Below are 26,507 nucleotides of genomic sequence, written 5' to 3' on the forward strand. Positions count from 1 at the left end.
CCGGGAGCCGCGCCGGCTGTGCCGGCTGGGGGTGATGCAATGGTGGTGACAGAGGTGCGGTGGGTGAGGAGCGGCGGGAGAGGAGCGGCGGGATGCGGCGGGATGGGCCGGGATGGGCACGGGGGTGGGGGAGACCCTCGGAGAGAGACCCCGGAGGGCGGGAGAGAGGCTGGTTGGGCGGTCACTGCCGCCCCTGTGACCGGTGCGAGGCGCCAGCTGGGGGGGTCTGTGCTGGGCACGTTTTCTCCCTCCCCTTGAGATGCGTCGATGCACTTGAGGGCTTTTCCTCCATTCCCTGCGGGGGTACCTCGCCAAAGAGCCAGGTGAAAATGCCCTTTTCTCTGGGAAGGGCACGGCGGGTGTCCAGGTCACTGGAAAATGCATCCCACCGCAGGAAGGGCAGAGCTGGCGCGTGGCTTTGCCCTGCCCGGGCGGGGTGTGGCAGGGAACGCTGCCGGACGCCAGGGTTAGGGAACATTGGCGTGTTGAGTAATTTTGTGCACAACCGCTCCTGCACAGGAGCTTAGCTCTTATACTGCTGCAGTATCGTAAGGATTTATATCTGTCTTTTTTCTGGTGACTCGTCAGTCTTTGAATAGTCATGTTAGCTGTCATCTTGGGGAATCGTCTTGCACTCTTTTTTTGTAATTTCGTGCATAAATTGATGCTTGCCGTGACTGGGACGGTGAGTCTACTGTAAAGTGCAGCCTGTATTGGAGTGCCTCTCAAGGCCTGTTTCACATGACGTGTGGGGATGCTACCTACTTTAATTTTACTTTTCTTTTTTTGTTTTAGTTTTTTTTTTTTACAGCAGGAAAAACAGTTTTCAGGAATGTAAGTGCTTTTAGACTTAGTCTTACATTCTTTCATTTGCTCATGAAAGCTTTTTCTGGACTGTTGTATTATTGTTGTCTTTGGAAGTCATTATGTACTTTCATACAATGTTTGTCTTCTTAACTTAATGTGAAACTCCATTTTTTAATTCTCAGGTCTCTAACTTACCAAGTCACACTGCAGACAGTGAAAATGATTGTAAATCTGTGATGGTCACCCAGTTGGAAAAGGAGGAAGATGCTGTAGTTTTCTGATACCTTTGCTGAGGATTATTTCTGAGCTTTGTCTCATAGCAATTTAATATTTTGAAATGGACACAGGAGCAGTACCCATTATAAGTTACCTGCATTTCATAGGTAGAAAAAGCACACACGTCTTGGCTTTCAAGTTCACACTGGGTCATTCTAGACTCTGGTCCTAAATGTCCTAATAGTTCATTTTCCAATTCCCGTGCATCATTTTTTTTCATTGAGATCTGTTTGCATGTGGTATATGTAATCTGTCTGGGACTGTTAGTTTTTATAATAAGAAGAAAGCAAGAAAAAAAATCCTGATAAATAGCAAAATATTCACACATTTCTTTTAAATGGTTCACAATTGCATTAATGAATTTCAAAAGGTCAAGAGCTATGTTCCACATTCCTGAATTCCTGGCTTGAATTCCTCTAGCAAATAGAGGCAGTACTGAGGCAAATAGAGATAACCTTTAGGCAGCAGTCCATATGTTTTGCATTTTATAGTCATAATATCCTCATGTCTTGTTGCACCACCTAGATTACTTTTGCTATTTCTTAATGGAAATGCACCTTCATTTGAGATTGTTTTTTCATCTTAAATCCATAATATTCCAAACATTTTAAAGAGTCTGTCTGGTTTGCTGCTTTCGAGTATATGTGCCCAGTGCCAGCTGTCATTTCAGCCTTTCTGAACGGAGGCAATCCATCAGTAAGAATGTAGTCAGGAGTTAAGTTAAAACACCAAGTCACAATTTGTTCTACACCAAAGAAAATTCTTATTTGTATCTTTATTATTTTGTAAAATTCGAAGCTAGTAAATATAAATGGCATGTTCCTACAGAAAGGGTGTGTGTTAATCTTCATAAACATTTTTTAGTATGCATTTATTCTGTACTTTCTTTAACACTTAAAATAGTCTGTGCCCATGAAAAAGAGGAAGATAGTAATATCAAAGTAATTAAATTGTAGGAATGCATCAAAAAATTGTTTGATTTGCTTCAAATTACTTTTTTTAGTCACACTGTCAAACTGCAAAAAGTAAAATTTCAAGGGATCAAAATTAGGTTAAAAACTTAAGTATTATTATGTAATCTAAATATGGTATCAGGGTTAATAGAGTGAACAAATTACATTTGCACGTGGATGTGTATGCTCATCTCAGTTTTCTCAAGGTATTCAACTGAAGCTGAAATATGGGAATATTGCAGCTGACTGACAAACAAAGCCTTAGTGATAGGTATGTTTTGGTAATCACCAAGTTACCAAATCGATCTTCAAAGTTTGCTGGACAGGTGAAGGCTTTTTACAGTGGCAGTTTAAATAAACACTATGTACATATAACCAAGGTTATGATTAGACTGATTATTTGTAGAAGGAAGGCTTTGAAATACTGCTGAACAGCTAATGCAGCTATTATATGCTTCTGAAGGTTTTGTTTTGTTTGGGTTTTTTGTTTGTTTTAATTCTGGGAAAAGGGAGCCAAATGAATGTGTATTTTTACTAACACTCCATCAATTTATGCTCCATGCACAGCAGTGGATCAGTAATTTGCTAGGAGGTCTCTCCAGAGAGACACAATCCTTTGCAAGTCAGTGGTTCTTTACATAGGCTCAGAGCTTCCCACTTGGTGGACACAGGTGTGGCATGACAGAGCGTGCTTAGGCAGAATGCTGTGTTCTTAGTCTCAGCCATCCCCATCTTATGACATCTCCTATTATTTTTCCTGCATAATTCTGAGAAACAGGCAAATTTACAGCCTATTGCTGACCCAAGGATTCTTTAGAAGGCGCGTGTCTCACCAGTCATCAGTGTGTTTTGTAACCTCTGGAGGAAAGCCATAAAGAAGATGACTAAGCTTTCCTCTTGTGTATCTTTCTTTGGGCTGAAGTATGCTATTACATATACTAAGACAAAATTCCGTGTAATAGTTATAAAAGTCTCATCATCCAGAATTTGACAGGATATCAGTGCAGGAACATTAACTAATCAGGAATCAAATGGCCTCTACCAGTTGTTCTGAGATGCTCTGAATCGGACATGTATTTAATTTTTTTTCTTTTGCCAGGAGTTTGACTTTGAAAAGGGGTCCTAATGTTAAATACATAGACAACATGAACAGTGATCTCTAAGTTTACTTGGTACTCTTGTCAATCTCTGTCCATTTCTGTGTGAGACTGAAGCTCATTGTGTAATGTCTCCACGTTTATCAATTTGATATGAATAGAATGTGGTAGGGGTCAGTATAGTTTTTATTTTCTTATTCTGTTCACCTAATCTTGAAGACTTACACAAAAGAGTAAAACATACTACTTTTTGCCCTGCAGTTCTCTTTGTTGCTGCTGTTTTGAATCTCCAAGCCAAAGAGTTGGAAAAGGATAAATTCAGTTGAGTTGCACCTAGACAGATCTTTGTGCAGTCTGGAGAAATGGCAGACAGCCCGAACTGTGATTTGAAGTCTCTGAGTCCACTTCAGCTGTTTGAAAGAGTGACTGAACAAGGAGAGAAAGTCAGAGCACTGAAAGCAGGAAAAGCACCAAAGGTATTTGCATGTCGTGGTTTGAACCTGTTCTTTTTCAGTTTAGGTATGTCTTTTGAGTGCTGAAGAATTTTATTATACTAAGATCTATTTTGCTTTATGATGAGAAAAACTCTTGTTAAAAACTATTTATGTCCATTTTGTGAGCTGTGGCATACCTGGAGCAAGGTAGGCACTGGCAAGACTAAAGTTTTTACTCTTGAAGTAAGAACAGAGTCATAGGCTTAGAAGTCTGCTTCATCCAGTTGCCATGCCATGTGACAGGATCCAAGGCATTTATTTCTCAAGTAAATTTATGTCACATGCTTTCTTCCTTGATTTTAGATGCTTCCTAAAAATCTTTTTCTCCAGGCATTATTGTAGACATTAGCAAATATGTCTTCCTGTAACTGTACTGACAGTCCCTGCTTAATCTCCCTTAAATAATATAGTAATTTGCCATTTCCTTCAGGTTCCCTATTCCCTTATCACTATGTTGACAAGGAGAGCTCGGTTTTAATATGGGCTCTCTTAATGTATTGCCTATGGGAGTAAGCCTTGAAAACTGGGAGTCAAATAAAGTGTTGTTCTATTTATTGCTTGCATGAGATTTTACAATAACTTTATGTTAGAGAGGTCATAACCATAACTTTTTGTTCTAGCTTGCCTTCAAGTCTGTCAATGAACTGTAATGAATAAATTATTTTAAGGTGAGCCACTAAAAGCATTGTAAAGTAAATTAGATAATAATTTATATTTTATTTATATACCTTAGAAATTTATGGTAAAAGTGCTGAGCTTGTTATACCTCTGAAAAGCAAGCAAGCATTTTTTTCCTAGGCAGAAATTGAAAAGCAAGACAGAGGTACTTTAAATGTCTTGGAAATGGTGATGATTTATATTCTAATGATTAAATATTTACTTTTCTTCTACATTTGACATTGATGCTGAAAACATTTAAATAAAACAGAATTTAGAGTTTATGAATGATGCAATTCAGGTCAAAGCATGGATGTGGGATTTTGAAAGGTTGGGACATTAATGTAATTGTCTATTTTAAGTATGTTAAACAGTTGTTTGGGTTTTCTCCTTTATTCAGGATGAAATTGATGCAGCAGTGAGGATGCTCTTATCATTAAAACTGTCATATAAAACAACAACAGGACAAGATTATCAGGCAGGCTTGCCTCCAAAAGATCTTGTATTAATAAACAATGGTACAACTAAAGAAGAGGATGAGGATTTGGTGGATCCCTGGAATGTGCAGACATCAAATGCTAAAGGCGTGGATTATGACAAGCTCATAGGTATAACTCTTCCTTCACTGCTACTAAGGAATTTATGTAAAGTGATCCTAATGACCACAGAAACAGCAAGGCATCATAACAAATCCAGATCAAAACATCATAGGTAACATTTAATTTATGTCTAATCTTAGCATTTCTGTGTCTAAAGAATTTGCTATAAGAGATGAAAATGTCCCGGGTGCAGTTTTCCTATGAAAGACTTAAATACTTTGCAAAGAACTTCGAAGTTCAAAATCCAAGTTTTACTTGCAGTTTGGTTTTTTGGTGTGAGAACTGTTACTAGAAGTTATGCTGACGAAGACACTGAGTATCTGCATCTTCAGTGGCTGGGATGCAGAAGAGCATTTTGGCCAGGCTGAAAGATTCTTCCTACCCTCCCCTCACATCGCTTACAGATTAGACAGGGCAGGAATGATCCAAAACTACTGCAGAAATCTATTAAACCTAATGACTTCTTCAGAAGACACATTTACAGGCAGCCACGTACTGGCTAGAATGAAGGAGTTGCAGCTCATTCGAAAACATGCAGTGTAATGGAGAATGTTTTAGACAGGATTGTTACAAAACTTGCAAAGTTTTGTAATTTAAGAAACAGAGGTCTAGGTAATACTGGTTTTACAGTTTGCTATTTTAATAACTTGTTTGAGTCTAGCATGGAAACAAGTGAGAGAACTATTCATTAATTTCTCTTTTATTCCTTTTTTTTCATTATTGTCAATCTTCATGTTTAGTACCTCAGCTGTACATTGCTGAGGTCTGCTTAGTAGTTTTTTCTCGCAGTAGAGCATACATCCTTATGTGGCAGTAATCATATATTTGCTTTTGGGACAGTTGCTTGTGCCAGCATTATTTTAACTCTTTGTGATGTTACTGTGAAATCGTGTCCAAGGTATGCACACATTGGCTTAGTTTGCAGGAAGTAACAGGAGAAAGAAAAGGTTGGAAAGGCGGAAGTGTGCAAAGAAAAATGTAGATCAGTGTGAGAGAAGGAAAAGATAAATTTATTAGAATCTGGATGTGGATAAGATCTTTCATAATCTTTTTACTTGCTTAAGAGTTACAAAGAAGTGGTTTGGGTTTTTTTTCTTGGGAGGAGGGGTTCTGAGCATTTTAGAAAAGGAAGAATTGCACAATTGTGTTGGCACAATCTAAGGATCTAAGAACGACTTCCTGTAAATCAGTTCATGCCCTTTTTTCCAGTAACTGTGTTTGATCTTCCTTAGAAGGCTGGGTTAGCCTAAACGTTTTTTTTCTTCTTTACACTATTTTCAGATTGGTGAATTTGATAAATGAGTCATTTTGCTTGTTCTAAGTGCTGTGTTTGAAATTTTTCAGAAAGGAATGCTAGCCTAGCCACTTCAGGATGTGAAGCAGTTGCTGGTTGTTATTGATAAGCTTCCTTCTTTTCATCCCCTTTTTAAAAATAACTATAAAAAGTATTGTTCGTGAACTTGTTACATTTGACAGCTCCTGCCTAAAGGGAAATTTTTGTGCCACCTATAATCTGTTCATTTACTAGTGGTACCTGAGAAAGTTGCCACTGTGCTTGTGTTTAATCAAACACAGAAGAAATGAAATCACTGTTTTAATTGAAAGGGATCTTCTTCTCAAATGGTTGTCCTAGATGTGCACTTAAGTGTATGGTAGCACAACAAAACAGCCTGAAGATAATCTGGGAAGAAGGGTTCTGTTAGCTAAGTACTAGACATGAACATTCCTAGAAACTTGTTTGTCTGAGCATGAGCAAAGACCAGAGGAATGAGTGAGAAAGAGCTTTGTTTGCTAACCATGCTGATAATTCAGTAAGCTGAATATTGCAAGTGATGCCAAATGGTTGAAGTTGGTGGGCAGTTTTGCAGATCATCTAGTCAGCCACTCTCCCTGAAGCAGTCATCCAGAGCAAGTTGCTCAGGACCTTGTCCAGTAGGATTTTTTCAATCTCCAAGGATGGAGATCCCATGACCTCGCTGTCAGCACTTCCAGTATTTGACCATGTGCACAGTATGAAGGAGTTTTGTATATTTAAATGGAATTTCTTCTTTCTTCTAAGTCATGCCCTTTGCCTCTTGTCCTTTCACTGGGCATCACTGAGAAAAGTCTGATGCTGTCTTTTTTATTTCCTCTCCACTTGCCCTAATAAGATCCTTCCTAAACTTTCTCTTCCCCAAGCTCAGCAATCCCAGCTCTCTCAACCTCTCCTTGAATGACAGATGCTCTGAGGCCTTCATCTTTGTGGCCCTTTGCTGGATTCACATTATTATATCCATGTCCTTCTTATGCCAGAGCCCAGAACCAGTGCTCCAGAAGTGTCTCCTCAGTGCTCAATGCAGGGAAAGCATCACCTGCCTTGACATTCTGGCAGCAATGTTCCTGATGCAGCCCATAAGGCCTTTGGCCATTCAACCCACAAAAGTGCATTAAAGGCTATATTCAATTCCTTGTCTGTCAGGACCTTGGGACCCCAGGGTCCTTCTGCTTTCCAGCCAGTTGGTCCCCTGCTGTACCAGTGTACAGAGTTACTCCTCCCCAAATTCAGGACTTTGCATTCCCTTTTGTTGAACTTCATGAGATTCTTGCAGCCCATTTCTCCAGCCTGCTGAGGTCCCTCTCAATAGCACCGCAGCCATCTGTTGTATCAGCCACCCTTCCCAGGATTATTTCACCTGCACACTTGCTGAGACTGGGCTCTGGGCTCCAGCTGGACTTTGTGCAGCTACTCACAACATTTTTTGGCAGTTCAGCCAGTTTTCAGTTCACCTTGCTGTCCACTTAGCTAGTCCAGACTTCATCAATCATCTGTGAGAATGAGGTGGAAGGCACTGTCAAAAGCTGTACTAAAGCTGAGGTAAACAACATTCACTGTTCTCACCTCAGCTATAGTCAGAGCATCATAGAAGGACTAATAAATTGGTCTGACATGATTTTCCATTTGTAAGTCCTTACTGACTATTACCAGTCACCTTCATGTCTTTAATGTTTGGGGATGATTTCCAGGATTATTTGCTTCAGCACATGCCCACAGATTGAGGTGAGGCTGACTGGCCTGTAGATCCACAATTCCTTCTTCTAGCCCTTCTTTAAGGTAGGATTGGCGTTTGCTTTCTTCCAGCCTCCAGGAGCCTCTCCCAGTTGTCATGACTGTTCAGAGATCATTGAGACTGGTCTGGTCACCAAAGCTGCTGTATAACAAATATTAGGGTATACATTTCTCCACATAGATATAACAGGGCAATGGCAAAGAGGAAAAGTACACGATGAATTTTCAGCAAATGCAAATATGCTTTTGAAAATGGCAGTTCTTAAGACTTCTTATGCACAGTGAGTTGAAAGCTGTCTTTTGATAAAAGCTAGAACACCAGGGATGAAAAGCACACCAGGAATTTTTTTAAAGCTTGTTTAGGAGTGGAGACTGTGTCTTTGTCGGAAGCTGTTTAGAAAGGCAGATTCTTTGTGAGCAGAGAGCCTAAGAAGTTCTGAACATTCAAATAGGAGGAAATAGGTACGGAAAATTATCCATTTTTTTAACAGAAAAGGTGAAAATGGGCAAAGAAAAGGGAGCTGTGCAGTCTGTGAGTGTTTAATAAAGATATTTAGGCATTTCTAGTGAAGTGTTCTGTACACCAGAGAGCTTTTCTGATCACTTTCTATGACAATACATGATTATTTCTAGGGTAGCTAGTCCAAGTTAATCAGGGCATTTTCATGTTTTCTGTTTCTGTCAGATTAGCCTCTTACCAGTTGCTGTTCATGTGCTGAATCATTTTCATGCTCATTTGGTCTCCTTTTAGCATTCATCGAGATTATAATTTGCCATTTTGTGATGCATTTTGCATTTTATTAGTGCAATGTTGAATAGTTCTAATGTTGAATAGAATATTGTAGCAAACAATAGACTCTTGTATAGATTTTTTTGAACGAGTCCAAATCATAGAGCATTGACCTGATTATTAGGATCCAAGAATTACTTGGAGTAGGAAAAATACTGCTATTTTACTCTATCACAACCTTCCTAAACCACCAAGTTGTAAACCTTACTGATTGCCATGAAGAGCATTAGGCATTTCCTTTTCAAGCCTCTTGAGGGGAGCAGTGTGTGTAATCATATACATATTAAAGAATTGAGTTTGCAGAAGAGTAATTGGGGTTGGTGATGTTGTCTGAGTGAAAGCAAAAGACAATGTTGTCTGACAGCAGAAAATTTAGACATCAAGAGAGAAACATTCATAGCCTCAGGCATTTTTGTCTTATGGCTTAGAGAGGCCAAGTTGTTGGTCTGAATATGTTACTTTAGCATGTTTTTTTGCTTGGAATATCAATGCTTCTGCTGTAAGGAGACTGCAATTATAGTAATTTATGGATGGAGAAATACTGCATGTTGTGAATGAGCTGAACCTCCCAGCACAGAGTTAATACTGCAGGTGACTGCTGGGACTTCGGACAAGAATCAGGAGAATCTAGCCATTTTGACTTGAAGATCTCTTTCTTAATCTAGACTGCATTATGTTCTTGGTATTCCAGGATCTGGTTTTAGCTATCTTTTAACTTTTTTTCTTTAACATTTTATGATTGTAGTTCGGTTTGGCAGCAGTAAAATTGACACAGATCTGATTAATCGAATAGAAAGAGCTACTGGGCAAAAACCTCACCACTTTCTACGTAGAGGAATCTTTTTTTCCCACAGGTGAGTTTTTCTTTTATTAAAATTCTAAAGGTCCTGTTGGGCAGACTTCCTGTGAGAATTATTGGGAGAAGCCTGTAACTAGAAAAGAACATGTGCTTTTATACCAAGGCAAACCAACTGTGCCATTTGAAATTAGCAACTACTGCAGATGTCCCCTGGCAACACTTGAAACTCTTGATTGCGTGGGTTTCTGATATGTCCTCAGTAATCCCAAACTGAAGAAATGTGCACAGAGTGCAGTTTCATTTTGACTCTGCCTCAGCAGCCAGAGGCAGTGACCTGTCAGAGAACTCCAGGTGCCACTGGTGATTTCAGCAGGGCTTCTGTGGCCTGTGCATCTGTTTGTGGTATAGAAAAGGCTTAGGGAATAATCTTAAGCATGAGCCTGCTGGTGACCTTTACTGTTAATTGTTAGCACACAGGGGTTTGGGGATGTGGCACCAGCAGGTTTCACAGAAGGACCTGGGCATGACTGAGGGTATAACCTCCACCAGAGGTCAGCTAAGCTGGCTGGTTGAACCTATTTGAGAAATGATCCCTGGCTGTTTTACTAGGCCCTAGAGATTGTTGTCCAATCAGGTAATTTTAAAAGTTGCACAATTTCAACATTAAATTTTTATTTTTGGTTTTGTTTTTCTTTGAGGTTTTTTTCCCCTATGGAGACTGAAGGAGACAATGCTTTTGTTAAATTAAAAAATGAGTAAACAAGAACTTTTTTTTATTTCTAGGACACTTAACATACTATAATTTATTTATAAATACTTTTGGCTTTAAAAGCACTCAGATTTTGAAGATAAGCTTTTTGCTGGAGGTATTTCTCACTAAAGAGTTGTATCATGTTTTCTGTTTTTTCTCTAGAGATATGGACCAAGTACTTGATGCTTATGAAAATAAGAAGCCCTTTTACCTTTATACAGGCAGAGGGCCATCCTCTCAGGCAATGCACGTTGGTCATCTTATCCCATTTATGTTCACAAAGTAAGCTATTTCTACCATTTGTGTTAATCAAAGCATTTTTTTCAAAGGAAACATTGAACGTGGCTTGCGAAACTGCCAAAATGATACATTGCAAGGAGTTCTGATTATGCAAGGTGAATATTAATGAACTTAATTCAGTCTTACCTTTCATTCAGATGATCACAATCCCTGCATCACCATAAAGCCCTCTTCCTTACGCCCTTAGCCATGTGGCACTCCTTAGAAATTTTGTTGTTCCTGAAAACCAGTTTGTTACAAGACTCAGTAACATTACTCTGTAAGGTGGTGCCTGCAGCAGCAGGACATAGAGACATTGGGCTCAGAAAGCTAAAACCTCTTCGAATTCTGGTTCCTCTGCAACTGGTGACCACTGTCATGTGTACAGGAAACAGTGAGTCTTTTTTCCAGGTAAATTGTCATTATAATCTGTATAAAACATTTTATCTGTTCACATAAATATTACTGCATATGCTACAAAGAAAAGAGTAGACCTCTCTATATATGTTCTGTTTAAATATATAAAAATATTTTATCTGTGTGACTTACATCTTCATTTTAACTTATGTGGGATAAAATGTTTCTGCTTCTATTAGGTGGCTGCAAGAAGTGTTTGATGTTCCCTTGGTAATACAGTTAACTGATGATGAAAAATACCTTTGGAAGGACATGACAGTTGAGAAGGCATATGAGTATGCTAGAGAAAATGCAAAAGACATCATTGCATGTGGTTTTGACGTCAATAAAACCTTTATATTTTCAGATTTAGACTATTTAGGGTAAGTATAAATTTCTTTAGAGCATTGTAGTGAAAAAAGTGTCTATATTTTCTCTCTTACTTTGAGAGTCAGCAATGTTTTAATAAGTGTGTCTAAATGTGAAAGCTTCCGGACAAGTTTTGTAACACTTAAAATAGAAACATATTATTTTTTCTCCTGTCTAACGTTTTATATATACTATTGTCATTCCTGTATAACGTATTAACAAATACTTGTGTGTGCAATCTGTAAATCATGAAAGATACGTTAAACCAGCTAAAGTGTAAAAATACCTAAACCACCAAGAAACTTCCAGATTGGTTTGCTTAAGATGGTATCAAAATCTCTCAGATGTGTTTACACTTTATCTGCATTAACAGCAAGCATTGCAGCAACTTGCTATGATAAATTATTTTAATAACACAGCATGAAAGATTATTGAGTGACATTTAAAGAAGATTTAAGAAAAAGAAACTGCTATTGAAACTGCCACCTCAGCAGGAAAGAGTTTGTCCTGTATGGGATACACATGGGGGATACCAAGCAACACAGACAATGTGATCTATTTAAGTTGCCAGAGTTCCCAGAGAAGCATAAGTAAACTTCAGGCTCCCTGAGGCATTTTGGCACCATTTCTGAATCGAAATATTTCTGGGTTTAGACAGATACTTGTGAAAGAGAAAAAAATGTTTCTAGTAATTGTTGGGGGAAGGGAAGAATAAATTAAACTTTCAAGGCATAAAATTCCTAATTCCTAAAATTCTCTAATTATCATCTCAATGCACCACATAAGGTCTGAAACCGTGAGATTTAGTCCTGCAGGCTTTTTTATGCTCTCAGTGGAACTTCTTTGCAGTGGAAGTTTGTACATACACTCTCCTCCTCATTTCATTTTTCCACATTTTTTTTTCTCACAGGACAAGTGCCGGATTCTACAAAAATATTGTCAAAGTTCAGAAGCATGTCACATTTAACCAAGTGAAAGGAATCTTTGGCTTTACAGACAGTGATTGCATTGGTAGGAAATCATACAAATTACAAGAAACAATGCTTGCTTTCACTTTCAATTGAGCTGTTTTAAGTAGTAGTTTAAAGAGATTAGTGTCTGCCTCTCATGAAATAGACAGAAAAAGCAGGAAGATCGTGTTTCTAGGCTGATTCTGATGTTACTGTTGTTCCTTCAGAATTTACAATCAAATTTCTAGCATGACATCTACCTTTTTCACTTTAGTAAGAGCAAAGTACAAAACACAGATGTTGAAGGGTCCAAAACAGAACTACTTTTTTTTTGTTTTTTATTCTTTTGTTACAGTGATTGGAGCTATGGACAATTTTACCTCCTAGAAATTTCTATGCCAAATTTATAAAGAAACCTGTCAGAAAAAGGTGCATTGAAACACATACACATTTACATATTTTTAGAAAGTTGAGTGCTGAATAGCCTAATTATCAAGGTGCTGGGTAACGCATGTCTTCCATTTACTTCTCTGCAATTGCAGGTTTCTGTCACATGGCTAAAAAAAAAGATTCTGTGTAAAAATGGCATTAAATCCTGGATGTTTCTGAGCACTATTCATCATTCTTCATCCAGTGATTGGGCCACTGACAGCTTTTCAGCCTTCACTGTAACCAAGGAACAGATTTCCGCTTGTTTCAGCGGTGCTCTAATAAAGGATGGTATTGTGATAATGACTTCATCACATGTTTGGAAAAGTCTGCTACTTACTCTCTGTTCTGATAGGATTTTGGTCAGGGAAGCAGGTTAGCCACACTGTGATTAAGCCCTGTATAAAAAAGAAAACTGGCCACATCTGAGATGCTTCATGAGTACAGCATGCATATAGCAGTGATTCTGAGATTTAGAGGGAAATGTGATGATTGTAGCTATTCTCTCACAAAGTGAAAAAAAAATAACAACCTTAGTCAATTATGTTTCTGGAAAGGTCAATGATAGTTCAATGATGAAAAGAGTATTCAGTGTGAACTTTTTCTGAAGTCAGTGTGGTCACAGCTTGCTTTTTATCATTAGTTTCTATGTCAGTCGAAGGTTTGTTGACATTGCAGAAGGTAAAGATTTTAAAGTTTCCTCAGATAAGGCAACAATGCTTGATAAAGATACAGCTTGGTCTTCAAATAAGTATCTGGATGATTCACTTGTGCATTTTACATACTGCAAAAAAATCTCTCTATTTACCACTGCTTCTGTTGATTGCTTAGCTTTTCCAAACATGTTTTTTAGGTAAGATCAGCTTTCCTGCTATCCAAGCTGCTCCATCCTTCAGTTCATCATTTCCACAGATCTTCAATGGCAAGGAGAATATTCAGTGTCTTATCCCATGTGCTATTGACCAGGTAAGAAAATCATATTGCTTAATTTGTTTTTCATGCATTTGGTTTTGTATTGTACTATTCAAGCTTCATGGTGGTGTCTTGAACCATCTGTAAAACATTGCTGCAAGCACCTTTCTGGGGTAGAAACTGAAAGATCTAAAAGGTGAAGAGATGAAGGCTTAATCCAACAATCATGTATTCATCCAGTCTTGGATCTCTCTTGATCTTAACTCAGTTCACACTGAGCCGACATCTAGGAAAGCAAAGACGGCAACATCTATGCAAAAGCACACTGACATGGGGGTAGGAAGAAACTTTTGGCCATCTCCATGGTAACTTGGACAAGATGGAATGAGCTCAACTTGCAGCACAAGAGATTTCTGTTGAATCATGGAGAAAAACCCTCTCTCAGTAAGAATAAAAAAAGCATTGAAATAGTTTGCCTGAAAGGCTACAGAACCTTAACAATTCACATTTATAGAGAGAGCTGGAAGAACATCAGATACAAATGAGAGTAATAGGGTTTTTTAAAAACAAGTAGTGTTTCTAGGAATCACATCCTGCACTGTCTGAATCTTTGGCTATTTTAGTCACAAGGACAGACAGTGGAAGATGATATAATCATATTCATCACCCAGAATACTATGAAGTAATATTATTGCACTTTGGTTTGAGTCACATCATCAGCACAGCACTGCCAGCTTGATCACTGATTTAGTTCAGATTCTCTGCTTGTTGTTAAAGTCTTTGAGAGAAAGCTTGCATCGTAGGCTGCATCCATCTCCAGCCATATTAAGGATGGTTTTAGCAACTGTTTGAATTCATGTAAAATTTTGTAAATATGCTTATTACTTAAGGGAATCAGAGTGTACAGCACTATGGAAAAGAAAAAGGGAGATTTTGTTTGTTGCTCCTCTGAATGAACTGGATTGGAAGTAGGTTCTGGAACATTTCATGGTTTGTTTTTTTCAGTTTTTGGGTTTTTGACATCACCTCTTAAGGCATGAATGAGTCAGCACCAATCAGATTTCAAATCACATTTTTCAAAGTTATTCTGTGCTTTTATTGATCGTTGTTTCAGGACCCTTATTTTAGAATGACTCGCGATGTAGCACCGAGAATTGGGCAGCCTAAACCAGCCTTACTCCACTCCGTCTTCTTCCCAGCCCTACAAGGAGCACAGACCAAAATGAGTGCTAGTGATCCAAACTCCTCCATCTTCCTCACTGATACACCCAAACAAATCAAGACAAAGGTAAGGACCTGCCAAGCCCAATAGCACAAAGCTTTACAGTGAAAAGGGATGGTGGTCATAGAAGCATAGAGTCATTTAGGTCAGAGAGGGCCCTTAAGATCATGGAGTTCAACCATAAATCTATCCCTGTCAAGCCCACCACTAAACCATGTCTATAGGTACCATATAAGTAGAAATAGTCTTCAGCTTCACCAGGATGTGCTGCTGAGGTTGGCCCACAGCTCCTGCCTGACACTGCTTTGATATCCCCTCCCGGATGTCCACCTTCAGTGGCCCTTCTGGTTACAGTGGCAATTTTTAGTGTTTTCCTTGGACATACATGAATCTTTTTTTCCTTACATTTCATGGCAGAGCATCTTCAGGAATTGACTGAGTTATGCAAATTTAGCTAGACTATCAAATACCATCTTTTGCCTTACTGGCTAGTCTGACAGTACAAATATTAGCTGGGATAATGTACAAAACATGTTTGTTTTTCTGATACCTGCAGAGCAGTGGTGTAAGAATAAGAGCTGTGGAGGCTTATGCTCTTAAAATAAATATTATATTCCCATAGTTTTGAAATCTGACAGGCCATGATGTAAACCTAATAAACAGCTTTTTCTTGACTGCCTCTCCTTGTTGGGAGCACCAAACATTGCACGGTGTTAGTTATAGCACAGGTCAGACCTACCCTGCTGCTTGGGAATCTATTGCTGACAATTCACAAATGAACCTGTTCACTCCAGTTCACAAATAAACACTATGTTGAATTGCAACTCAGTTTTTGAAGGGGTATTTTCTTCTGAGTATATTCCTAGTTTGTTTCCAAGTTCAAAGGAAGATCACTCTTATCTGGTGTCAGATGATTTAGTTTGGCAAAAGGGAAGATCACTCTTATCTGGTGTCAGATGATTTAGTTTGGCAAAAGTTTGCCTGTGTTGTGGTGTTTAAAGAAAATGAAAATCAGCCCTTGGGAAAGAATTTATACTCATGATACCAGACATGAAATAACTGTCAAAACAAGAAGAAAAAATGTTCATGTTGTTTCTGTTGGGCAGGCTTGGATTAATTCTGTAATAGTCAGACTCTTCTACAGCCACGTCATAACACTTCATTCTCTTTTATAGAAACTGATTAAACAGTACTGTTTTGAAGAATTGGAATTCTTCATGTGTTTGGATTATAGTAATTCCAGTTTATTTGCACAATTACAGAGTTGCTTTTTAAAAAAAAGTGTAATTTCAGAATAGAGAATGCATGGTTAATGGTAATATTGCTAACATTCTTCCATGGTTTTTTCCTGGGAAGTAACTTGGAAAAATAAAAAAATAATTCTAGCTACTTGGAATATAAAAGGCATTAAGTAAAATCCAGAACATGATGTCAAGTACTGAGTAATGGAGGACAAACTGAGATTTATTTCAGCTTCTGAAGCCCATCATAAACAAGTCTTTATGGAAATAGAGCTTGAGTGAAAAACCAAATACTGTTATAGCAAATAAATGAAAAAATAGAGTAGGAAAGGTGACTTCTGGTCATGGTTGAAGGTTAAAAAGATAATGCTACACTGGGCAAAAAAAATTACTGCTTACAGCATTTTTCAGTATTGGTGCATTGCTAATTAATGAGGTTCAAAACTTACAGGTAATAGAAGATAAAAAATCGCTAAATATTGGGAAAGGCTGAGAAGCTTCTGGATAATCAAATGAGATGAATGGTAGTATTTTAATAAACTATTCTTATTCCAGCTATCAGCAAAATACAGCTCAATTACTTGTTTGCTTTTCTATGAAGTGTTGCTTAGATTTTATGTCTGTAGACATATTGGGGGATTCAGAGAAATTCAGGGGGAAAAAAATCAGTGCATCACTATGGATAGGTCACTGAAACCCTCAGTCAATGAGTAGGTGCCAGAATATGTAAAAGAAATTAATTTGAGATTAAGAAAAGAAACATTTTGTGTTTCAACAAAAAGTGCCTTCACCTGGCATATTGTATTTAATCCCTTTCAGTTCAGGAAGTAGACAAACTGTAGAGATAAAGAGTATTGAAAAAATGTCCTACAGGCTTACAAAATCCAGTAAGGACAGAGGTCAGTGCAGAACAGTATGTAAAATCCTTATTTTACAGATGCTGAGAGAGCTATTCAGGCTGCTCTACAATATAACAATAGATGTAATATGGTACATGGCAGTTCATTTCCTTAAAATATTCATCAGTGCATCATTTCTGATTGTAGTTCGTTGCCACAAAACTTCATCTGTAACAAGGTGGTTGGAGAGATTCAAAAAAGCACTAGACAGTCTATACAGATAGTAGGATTGTTCATAAATTGTAAATATGTAACAGCTCCTAGATACCAGAACTAAAAAAAAACCTGCTTCATATGCAAATGTGTCTCTTGGCAGGTTGATTATGGTATCTCTAAAGATACAAGAGCTAAATGAAAGCTCAGCATATGGTTAAATATTTTTTTTCCTCCGCTTAGCAATTTATTTTCTTTAAATTTGTAGGAAGATTAGCATCCTCAGAGAGTTCTACATATGTTTAAATGTTTAAAATAGGCCAGTGGCTTCCAAATTTATTGAGAATGGGATTAGCAATTATATCTGTTCAACAGTGCCTTTCATCTGCCTGTAGGAAACTATGCTTAAAAAGAAGGAGGATGTCAGCAAATACTCGATTTTTTAGACTGAACAATTGGGCATTGGTCTGATTTTAAGCATTCTAGACAGACTTTTGTAATCTTTAACTTTGCTTTGTCTTGTTTTCCTTTTCCCCAAAAAGAGGAGATTAGGTTCTCTGTGGGATTCCTGCAGGATTTTCCATGCCTTCTTCATCTCTTCCAAAATTAATTTCTTGATAAAGAAAATACCTTATTTTTGTTACATGAAGTACATTTCCTGTAAATACAAATTCTATCCAACAGCTTCAGCAAAAGGGAATTCAAACGTTTTTGACTGAGTCTTGAATAGATTATTTTTTAATTTTCACTTAATTTTTGTTCTGACTGTGAAGTCTGAGGAGTATGTGTATAACCATTTTTCCCTGCTGGGTTCTGATGGCCTCCTTTTTTCAATCCTGCGGCTCTGCATTAACTTGTCCCACTCATTCTTCAGCTAATCCTTAATAAAGAGTTTGGAAGATCATGACACATCTCTGCTTGCACTAAGGTAATCCCAAATGCAGTGGGAATTACAGCAAGAGCTCCTGGTGTTGTTTCAGATTAACAAGCACGCCTTCTCGGGAGGCAGGGACACCATTGAGGAGCACAGGAAGTACGGAGGCAACTGTGAGGTCGACGTGTCTTTTATGTACCTGACTTTCTTCCTGGAAGATGATGACAGGCTCGAGCAACTGAAGCAGGTGAGTAACCAGACTGAAGACAGGGTTACTCATTACATGCTGTGAGGACAAGCAGCCTCAGCCCTCAACAGAGCTGTAACTCAGTCCTCCTGTGAACCTTCTCCAGGAAGGATGGTGTTATTCTCATGCTCTCCATCCCTTGCAAATTTCAATATTAGTATCGATCTCAGTTTTTATTTCTTTGCAATGTTCTTTCCAAGAGACAGGCCAATCTGTCTCTTCTTTAAAAAAAAAAACCCTAGTGTTTTCACAGGAACCTCCAACACTCTGTGGGACAGTATCTTCCCTACCTTTCAAATAAGACCACCTTAGGATTAGTGTTGTTTTAATTGTATAATACACTCTTCTGGTTCCTCATCGTAACGTACCTAAGCACTCTGCAAAACTACAAAAGCTCACGTCTGAAGCTTGCTGGTTTTTGTTTTTTTCTTATCATCACAAGAAATTTAATAGCTCTGAGGAATTGGTTCACTGATCCCAGGCAAAAACTGCTTCATATACGTTGCATTTTCCTTAAGCCTATCTGGCAGACTTCTGTCCCCAGGGCTGGTAGCAAGCCATTTCCCTTCCCTTCATCACCAATACTAGGTGATGTGTGTTCTCTGGGAGGCAGGAGCTCCACTGGATAACACCCATGTCACACTGGTTTATCAGCTTTCTCCTGCTGGCAACAGCTGCAAGAAAGTCAAGAGCTGCAGATCCTTCCTCAGCCCTCTACTCCTTCCCACACAAGAGCAGGGTTGGATAGCTACTCTTTCCCATGCTGTTGTAAATTTCTTATGAATTGTGAATTGAAATGTGAATCAAGTCCACATTTGACTTGAAGAGATTTGTTTCATTAATTTCCAACCACTGCAGGGGTGTCGGCCTAACTGCTGCAGAGCACAAAGCCTGGCCCACAGCTTGCAGCTCGCTGCAGGGGTGCCTCAGAACCAGAATTGAAAACATGAAGTTGCCCATTGTAGCAGCATCAGTGCAGCCACTTCAGGTGTAGCACCAGAGGATACTTTCAGAGAAAGCAACCTTGGTGTTTTTATAACAAACTAACAAGCAAAAAATAACACATACACCCCAAAACCCACCACTGAAATTCCATTTGTTCTTCTTAATGTATTTTACTCTTGCTGAGTGAACATCAGCAGCATTTACACCTTGAACAGGTGTTACAAATGGCTTGATGACAAGAGGAGGTAAGATTATCATGTTTATTGTCATTTCAAATATAGCTGAACTGCACTAGCTGTGGTTTCTCAACGTGGCTGAACCAATAAACTGTTGGCCTGTGCTTCTAAGCTAAAGCATTTCAGTATTGAGCAATGGAATGGATTACTAGCTGTGAATATGACTATGGTGTGAACATAGATTCTGAGTGTCTTTGCTATAAAAAGGATATTTTAATCACATCTAGTCTCTTACTGAAATGCAGTGAGAGAAAAATATGAGAATTTGTACCTGTTATTATCAAAAAGAAAAAAAATTAAGGCTTAGGGTGACTGTTTATTTGAACTGGGATTCTGGGGAGGAAAATATGCAGTTTCCTGTAAGTAATTACAGGATTTCCTCGTTAAACTTGTGAAGGTAGGTTATTCAGTCCTTATAATAACTTGTCACATACGAACTTTCCCAGCTGCCTTAATCTTTTAACAGGCAACAAGCAACTCTGCAAGTTGCATTTTCAGAGTGATATCAGATAATCTTCTAAGGCATGTGCTTATTTTTAAGAGATCCAAATCTGTCTTCTAAAGAAATCCTGGTTACTGAGTCTTTTTGTGAATGTCACCGTGTTCAGCAGCCAACACTTTCTTGACAGGCTTACACCAGTGGAGAATTGCTCACGGGGGAGCTGAAGAAGGTACTTATTGAAACAATGCAGCCCTTGGTAGCAGCTCATCAAGAAAGAAGGAAGCAGGTCACAGATGAAATTGTGAAACAGTTCATGACTCCAAGGAAGCTGGCTTTTGAATTTTGAAGAAATATGTATGTAACTTAGCACTTGATAATCCACAACCAAGTAATTGTTGTCTTCTGTTGTATGTCATCACTCCCTAGTTATGTACAGCCTGTAATCGGTGCTTTATAAATAATGAGTAAATTATCATGAACAGCAGAGTACAAAAAAAGTTTAAAATAGGACTTGTATCTATTTAAAATCAGAATATGCAAGACAGAATTGATCAGTCTTGCAGAAAAGCATGTATGTCAGCCCAGCATTGTATTTTAATGTATTTCATGTTGAAAATATAAATAAAATTTCCATTTGATGATAAAGGCTAACTTGGAAATTGTTTTAAATATGTTGGTAAGAGGTCATATCTCAAACTAATAAATAGTTGCTCCATTTTCTTTTGTACTATGTACCTTGGTTTACTAGACTCTATGTCCTCTTGGGCATGAGAACATGCTGCACACAAAAAAGCAGTGAATGTTACAAAGTGGGAACAATACAGAAAGAGTGGACATCTGTGAGTTGAACACTGGAGAAAGACTGTCAGACTTGTCTTGCTATCGCCTTTCTCTTTGACATTGGGCAAGTTGCAGAAATCTTGTAGTACTTTTTTTCTGGAGCTATTTAGCTGATCTGAGTGCCTCTGGAGGAAGGAGGTCATCAGTAAGTTGTCAGGTCCTTGATATTCTCAAGTGGATGATAGTATAGAAATGCAAATATTAGTTTCTAGTTAAAAATAACAAGTGTTAAATCATGCTGAAGTCACACTGGACACAGGGATACTTCTAGTACTGTCTGTTCTCTTTCACTGCACCAGGTTGTTCAAACTAGGGATACTTATTTTAGGATGTATTCCAGTGAAAAAAAATATATACTTTGTTAAAATACCTCGTGTATTTTAATTATCTCCTTTCTTTGAAAGAACTTCAATGTCTTCACTATGATTTATGGAAGAAAAATTCAAATTATTAGCTATTTGTTTTGATATGAGCAGTGCTGAGTGCACACTGTTAGATCTGTCTTGTCTAGAAAGGAAAGTTGCTAGCCCATAGTCTTAGCAAAGGTGGTTTTATTTGATGCAGGTAACACAGGTGGGTTAACCTGGCTATGTTTGTTGAAGGAACCAAGGAAAAGGCAGGAGTGCAAGGCAAACCTGGTACTATTGCATGAGTTTCAAACTTGTGCTGAAAATAGCAAGGCTTAGCTTTTGTCTCTTTCTTTACAGTTTATGTGAGCTGGCGTCTCTCATCTAAAGCCATTGACTTCAGCTTATTAGTGAAAATGTTTCCCAGAGACTGTCTCCATAACCCAGAGGCAAAGCATCTCAGTGCCAGCAAGGGCTTAACAATGAGTAGAAAAACTTTTTTTTTTCTAGAAGTAGTGGAGCAATTCTTAGGGGAAAAAAGCAGCTTCTTAAATCCAGTAATAAGTGAGGTAAGTCTTAATTACTTTAGACTTTAATGATGACCTTCCTGTTCTTGCAGTCTACTCTTTGTCATCTTTAAGCCATACATAAAAGATAAGCCTTAAATTGACTTTAAAAGTGCTTTTACAAAGTTAAAATGCAAATTTCTTGTTTAAAATATATGCAGATTTGTTCTGCTAGATTTATTTCATTAGCTAAGAATTAATTTTGTTATTCAGCAAAGGGAAATATGCTGTAGGAGAAACTGTACCGTGTTCTATTCTAGATAAGCAGATGGTTTATTTTATAACAACAATTGAAATATGTTTTGAAAGTGCTGGAAAGGAAAGTGATAGCAAAACTATTTCGTATTTGTTTGCTGAACAAGCAGTGTTTTCAAGTCTTCTGATGAATTCATACCAAGATGCTTCTGAGATGGTACAGTTTCTCAGTGAAGTCTTGGTGAATTCCTGAGCCTGTTGTTAATTACAGTTCACATCCCAGAGGCATTTAAAGGTCAAGACAAGGCAGTTTCCAAAGGCATGTTGAAATGTTATCAGGCGTGGTTCATTACATTTTCCTCAATCAGCTCATTTTGTTCATCTCACTGTAATAAAAATGTAGATAAAAGTCTGTATCAAACTTCTTTTGTTTTACTTTTTTATTATTTCTTTTAAAAGCCTTAATTTACACTTACTCTGGTTTTGACCTTTCTTCCTACCCTAACCCTAACCCTAACATTTTGTCATCTGATGTAGCTGGTTCTTGTTTTAAAGTACTGAAACATGGTGCCTTAGAACCCCCTTCCAGGTATACTTCAGACTGCTCCCAGAGCAAACTAGTAAGGGTCAGTTGTCCAGAGATGACCTGGTCACAAGCCAGACTGGATGTTGCATGTCCCTGTGCACAGCAGCCAGCTCTGGAATGGGGGAAGGTCAACGAGACCTGTGTACAGTGACACCTCAGTAGGTTTGGTGTAAAACTGATGCTTGAGTGGAAACACAGTGCTCACAATTTCTTTGCGAAAGCACAGATTCTGAATAGCTGCCCACAGCGCTTCCACAATCACCAAGAGGAATGCTGAAACCTACCTGGATATTCATGAGCATTGTCAGAGCAAACGGGAACTCAGCAACATGGAACCTGATCCTGAATGTGACAGATTCTAAGAAATTTTTTTTATCAAGGCCACCAACTTTTTTGCTGAAAGAAATCATCTATACAACAAGCTGCAGTCGCTATAGCAAAGTAAGCCAAATATCAGCCCAGCAAATATGGTACCTTCTTTCTGTGGGCTGGCCTTCAGCTAGCTAATTTATCAAAATAAATAGTTCTGTGATCGTTAGAGTAGCTAAAGGCCAAGATAATACAAATCAGAAAAGAAAGCAGTCAAGTGCTGAAAACCAGAAGCCAAACACTCAGCTTGGGGTGTGTGTAGTGAAGTACATAATCTGTGTCCTGACAGTAAACAAAAATTGGTTGAAATTTATGTGCCTGTGTTTACAGTACTCACGCAATCAGTTCCTGTACCTGGTGCTGTGTGTATCAGCTGTGAGTTCTTGCTCAGGTTGTCACCCACACACTGTGTAGATGTAAAGGGTTCTAAGCAGGATGGATTGCAAAGCCCTTACCTTCCTGAAATAAGCTGCCTGGAGGTACAATTTGCCTCTCATGTAGCATGTGTTCAGACCACATGAGAGCCTGCTTATATATGGTGCTGAATACCCCAAGGCTTAGAGTCCTCAGCCCCTTGCACTGGCTTCTGCAGTTATTCCCACTCATGTTTGCAATTCCTCTGTAATTCCTCTCCCTTGAAATCAAATGTATTTCAATTACACCCACAGGAGGAGACATTTTTAGTTATCTGAGTGTGTGAGCATACTGGGAAAGATGAGCTATTTAATATTCAAACCTTGGACTGACCATGGATGGTATCAGTGCTGCCTCACAATAAACAGTTGTTTAGTCTGTTTTGCAGGCATTCTTTCGCTGTCTCTGCTCAGAGGATGTAATGCCTGAGAACAAGGTCGCCTGGGAATAATATGGCATAAAGGAGTGATTCCAAACATCCAGGCAGAGCAGGGGTAAATCACTGTCCAGTTAAATGCATCCCTTGCAGAAAGAGGCAAGGGCAGGAGACTCTTAAGAGCTCTTAAGAGGAATTCCAAACCTCAAGGACTTTATTAAATCTTCTGTTTTAAGGGCTTTCTGACTAAAGGAAGTTTGGTGCTGACACCCAAAGCTGTCACCACAGCAGTAGGTTGCTGAGGCCATAAGTATTTTGGAGAGAATCCAGTTCAGTGTTGGGTCCTTCTTTTGACTCCCCTTAAGGTGACATCCTGCGCACCAGCCTGGTCTCTTAACCCTGCTTTTGGATCAGCTGCAAGAGCTGGGTAGACCCTTGAAAGAATTAAGATGCCTGTTCGATAGCATGGCTGTGAAGGTGTTTAAAAGGCCAGTTGAAGGCTTAGATTTCAGGAGGACAGTTGTGGAGCTTTTTAGTGGTCTCTGTCTGGGGTAGAAGAGGTTCCCTTTATCCTTGTCTAGGAGCACCTGGAATCTTTAAACTTGTTATTGTAGTTCTTTCTGTATGTCCAAGGCAGCTGACAAGTCCTGTTTGCTGCAAAACTGCTGTCGGTGTAGTAAAGCCATGCCATCAGGTGGTGAGAGTGGCTGCTGACCAGAAGGGTCCTGAATATGAGAACTCCTTTTAAAATAGAGTATTCGGCTTTCCCTCCAATAAATGCATTTTTAGCAGAATCTGAGAGGTTGGATCCAGAGTGCTTCAAGTGTCATCATCGAGGGATTAAAACAGAAGCCTATATGTGGCCCCTGAGGCAGGATGAGCAAACTAACGTTTCTGGGTTTAGGGGTTTTTCTGCTTAAGCAGTAGCATGGGTGTTGGTTTTTCAACTTTGCTGTTCATGAAAAAAAAGTAGGAAAAAGTAATGAAAAAGAAGTAATAGAAAAGTCAGAAATTCGTTCAAAGTGCACCTTTGGCAAAATACATTTGGCTGCTCCTAACAGCACCATTTAAAGGGAGAAAAGTATGCACTTTTAAAAGCTGGAAATCTTGATGATGCTCTACAGCTTTGCCACTCTCCTCTAACTTGCCTAACCCCGCCAGCGCACAGATTTTATGGCAGCCTTTCCTTTGCGAAGCAACGAGGCTTTGCATCTATTCCTCCCCTCGCTCCAGGATGAGAACAGATTGCCTCCAAAGCTGTGCCAGGCTCGGAGAGACTCTGCTCCATAAGCCGGCGGGAGAGGCTGATGCTGCTCTGGGAGAAAACCACGTGCCTGCCGGGAACCGCGCCTGGCGCTGCTTCCAGAGCATTAGCGCAGTTATGTAAACAGACCGTGTCTGCCGCTCATTAAAGAGCAATGGGGAAAAGAAAGGACAGTCCTACTTCAGCGGCTGCCGAGGGGATATAATTGTAGAGTACTTTGGGAAAATTACTGCTGGGAAGAGGAAGTTGCAGCCTGAAGCACAAATATGTAAGTCAGCCGGTGAATGCAGTGCAAGCATTGCATGTGAAGAGCACAGGCTGGAGAGTGTTAAATCTTACACAAACTCCCCCCAGCTCTTCCTTTGGTTGTGAGGATCATTTTCTGTGCCAGTAGGGAACAAAACGACGTGATTTAAAAACCCCTGAGCAGACAAACAAAAAAAATTGCAAATGTTTCAAGGGCCCAAGCAGCAGCTACAGTATAAATACCTTAACGAGATAAAAGGGAGGCTGTATATGAAGCATCCCTGATGAGTTTTAATCCTGTAAGAATAAAACAAAGCCATCAATCATCCGCTTTGTGTTGAAATGTCCATGCTTCTTATGCTGTCCATCAATTCAACAGTGGTTTGTGGATATTGCCTTACAAATAAATAAATAAATAAGATACACTTTGGACAGAGTGGAACAAGCTATTTTTTGTTTATATAATGATCTGTAAATCTCAGTACTCCTTCATACGTTACAAACACCACCATGTTCACGGGAAAGGCACGAATGCAGTTTAAACCCAGTCCTTTGAAAAGTATTTTTGCCCCCTCCTTTCTCACACTTTCCCTCACGCAGTGGATCAGGCCTTTGTACTTGTGCTGGTCCGATTCGTCTGTTTGCATGCGTGATTTGATGACGTCCATGGGAGTAGCTAATCCCCAGGCCAGGACTCCAGCAAAACCACCAGCAAGCAGCACAACGAGAAAACCTGCAGGAGAGAGTCAAGGGAGAAGGGCAGGTCGCTTGCGTCTCATTCAGCTACAACCATCTCAGATTTGTCAACAGACTTTGGTGACTTTCATGTTTTTCAGGAGTTATTTCATGCAGCTCTTGCAATTGTGTGTTTCCAATGGTCTCAGAGAATTTTTGCACACGTAACGCTTTGAACACCATGTGAACTAGATGTGGTACTCTAGATGTGTGTGAGAGCACTCACACCCTCATCAGATGGATCTAATTTCCATAATCCTCAGGGAGATGCTGTTTTGCTGAATGTTACCTATTCAGTCTTTTCTCAAAGCGAATAGTTGCTTTTTGGAGCCAAATCGCAACTAAGAACCTGAAGTGTCTTTACCTTCTCCACCTGGACTTTATATTCAAGCTCTGGACTGACCTTTATCTGAGCTCCATGATGGGTCCCAGGAGCTTTGTCCATGTTTCATTCCTAATTATCCTGTTTCTGCATTAACAGGGTTTCATATCCACTCTGGAGGCACCAGAGCGTGTGGACAGAACCCCTCCAGCAGGAGGAGGAGGAGCTGCTCAGGGACAAGGTGGGGCCAGTGAAACCCTCACACGCAGGCTGCTGGCACCAGCCCTGGGGCCAAAACACACAGGGCAACCCCTCGTGAGGATCTGGGTGAGGTTTTATAGGTACTGGGTGATGTTTGCCCAGAGCCTGGTTTCTGTCTTAGTG

The 26,507-nt window shown here is 39.2% G+C and overlaps 2 protein-coding genes across 8 annotated transcripts in view; one reads left to right on the forward strand and one right to left on the reverse strand.

Moving 5' to 3' along the window:
- On the forward strand, window positions 1–22,232 carry WARS1 (tryptophanyl-tRNA synthetase 1). Of its 3 annotated transcripts, XM_048307350.1 has the most exons (12): window positions 39–54; window positions 812–834; window positions 3,395–3,609; window positions 4,685–4,892; window positions 9,465–9,573; window positions 10,432–10,551; window positions 11,145–11,327; window positions 12,224–12,324; window positions 13,546–13,658; window positions 14,719–14,892; window positions 18,100–18,240; window positions 20,051–22,232. In XM_048307350.1, exons 3-12 carry the CDS (start codon window positions 3,496–3,498, stop codon window positions 20,207–20,209), a joined length of 1,422 nt encoding a protein of 473 aa, XP_048163307.1. In that variant the 5' UTR covers window positions 39–54; window positions 812–834; window positions 3,395–3,495; the 3' UTR covers window positions 20,210–22,232. The 3 variants fall into 3 exon arrangements, with proteins under 3 accessions (XP_048163308.1, XP_048163307.1, XP_048163310.1); XM_048307351.1 differs by lacking the exon at window positions 812–834 and having other exon boundaries at window positions 1–54; XM_048307353.1 differs by lacking the exons at window positions 39–54; window positions 812–834 and adding an exon at window positions 4,248–4,295 and having other exon boundaries at window positions 3,549–3,609.
- Window positions 21,869–26,507, reverse strand: part of SLC25A47 (solute carrier family 25 member 47) — a 13,780-nt gene continuing 9,141 nt past the window's right edge. For 3 of the 5 annotated variants that reach the window (XM_048307357.1, XM_048307361.1, XM_048307360.1), the window contains one exon: window positions 25,499–25,799. In XM_048307357.1, the coding sequence (XP_048163314.1) occupies window positions 25,513–25,799 (287 nt within the window). In that variant the 3' untranslated portion in view covers window positions 25,499–25,512. Of the gene's footprint in view, window positions 22,198–25,309; window positions 25,364–25,498; window positions 25,800–26,507 lie in introns of those variants that run through there. The other 2 variants (XM_048307358.1, XM_048307359.1) reach the window with 2 other exon arrangements.

The sequence above is a fragment of the Corvus hawaiiensis genome, chromosome 6 (genome assembly GCF_020740725.1).
Source record: "Corvus hawaiiensis isolate bCorHaw1 chromosome 6, bCorHaw1.pri.cur, whole genome shotgun sequence".
NCBI lineage: Eukaryota > Metazoa > Chordata > Aves > Passeriformes > Corvidae > Corvus > Corvus hawaiiensis.

Coding starts and splice junctions, on each gene's coding strand:
- WARS1 (XM_048307351.1), top strand. CDS start 3,496: ATGGCAGACAGCCCGAACTGTGATTTGAAGTCTCTGAGTCCACTTCAG. Junction 9,574..10,431: donor GGAATCTTTTTTTCCCACAG/GTGAGTTTTTCT, acceptor TTTTTTCTCTAG/AGATATGGACCAAGTACTTG. Junction 18,241..20,050: donor GGCTCGAGCAACTGAAGCAG/GTGAGTAACCAG, acceptor CTTTCTTGACAG/GCTTACACCAGTGGAGAATT.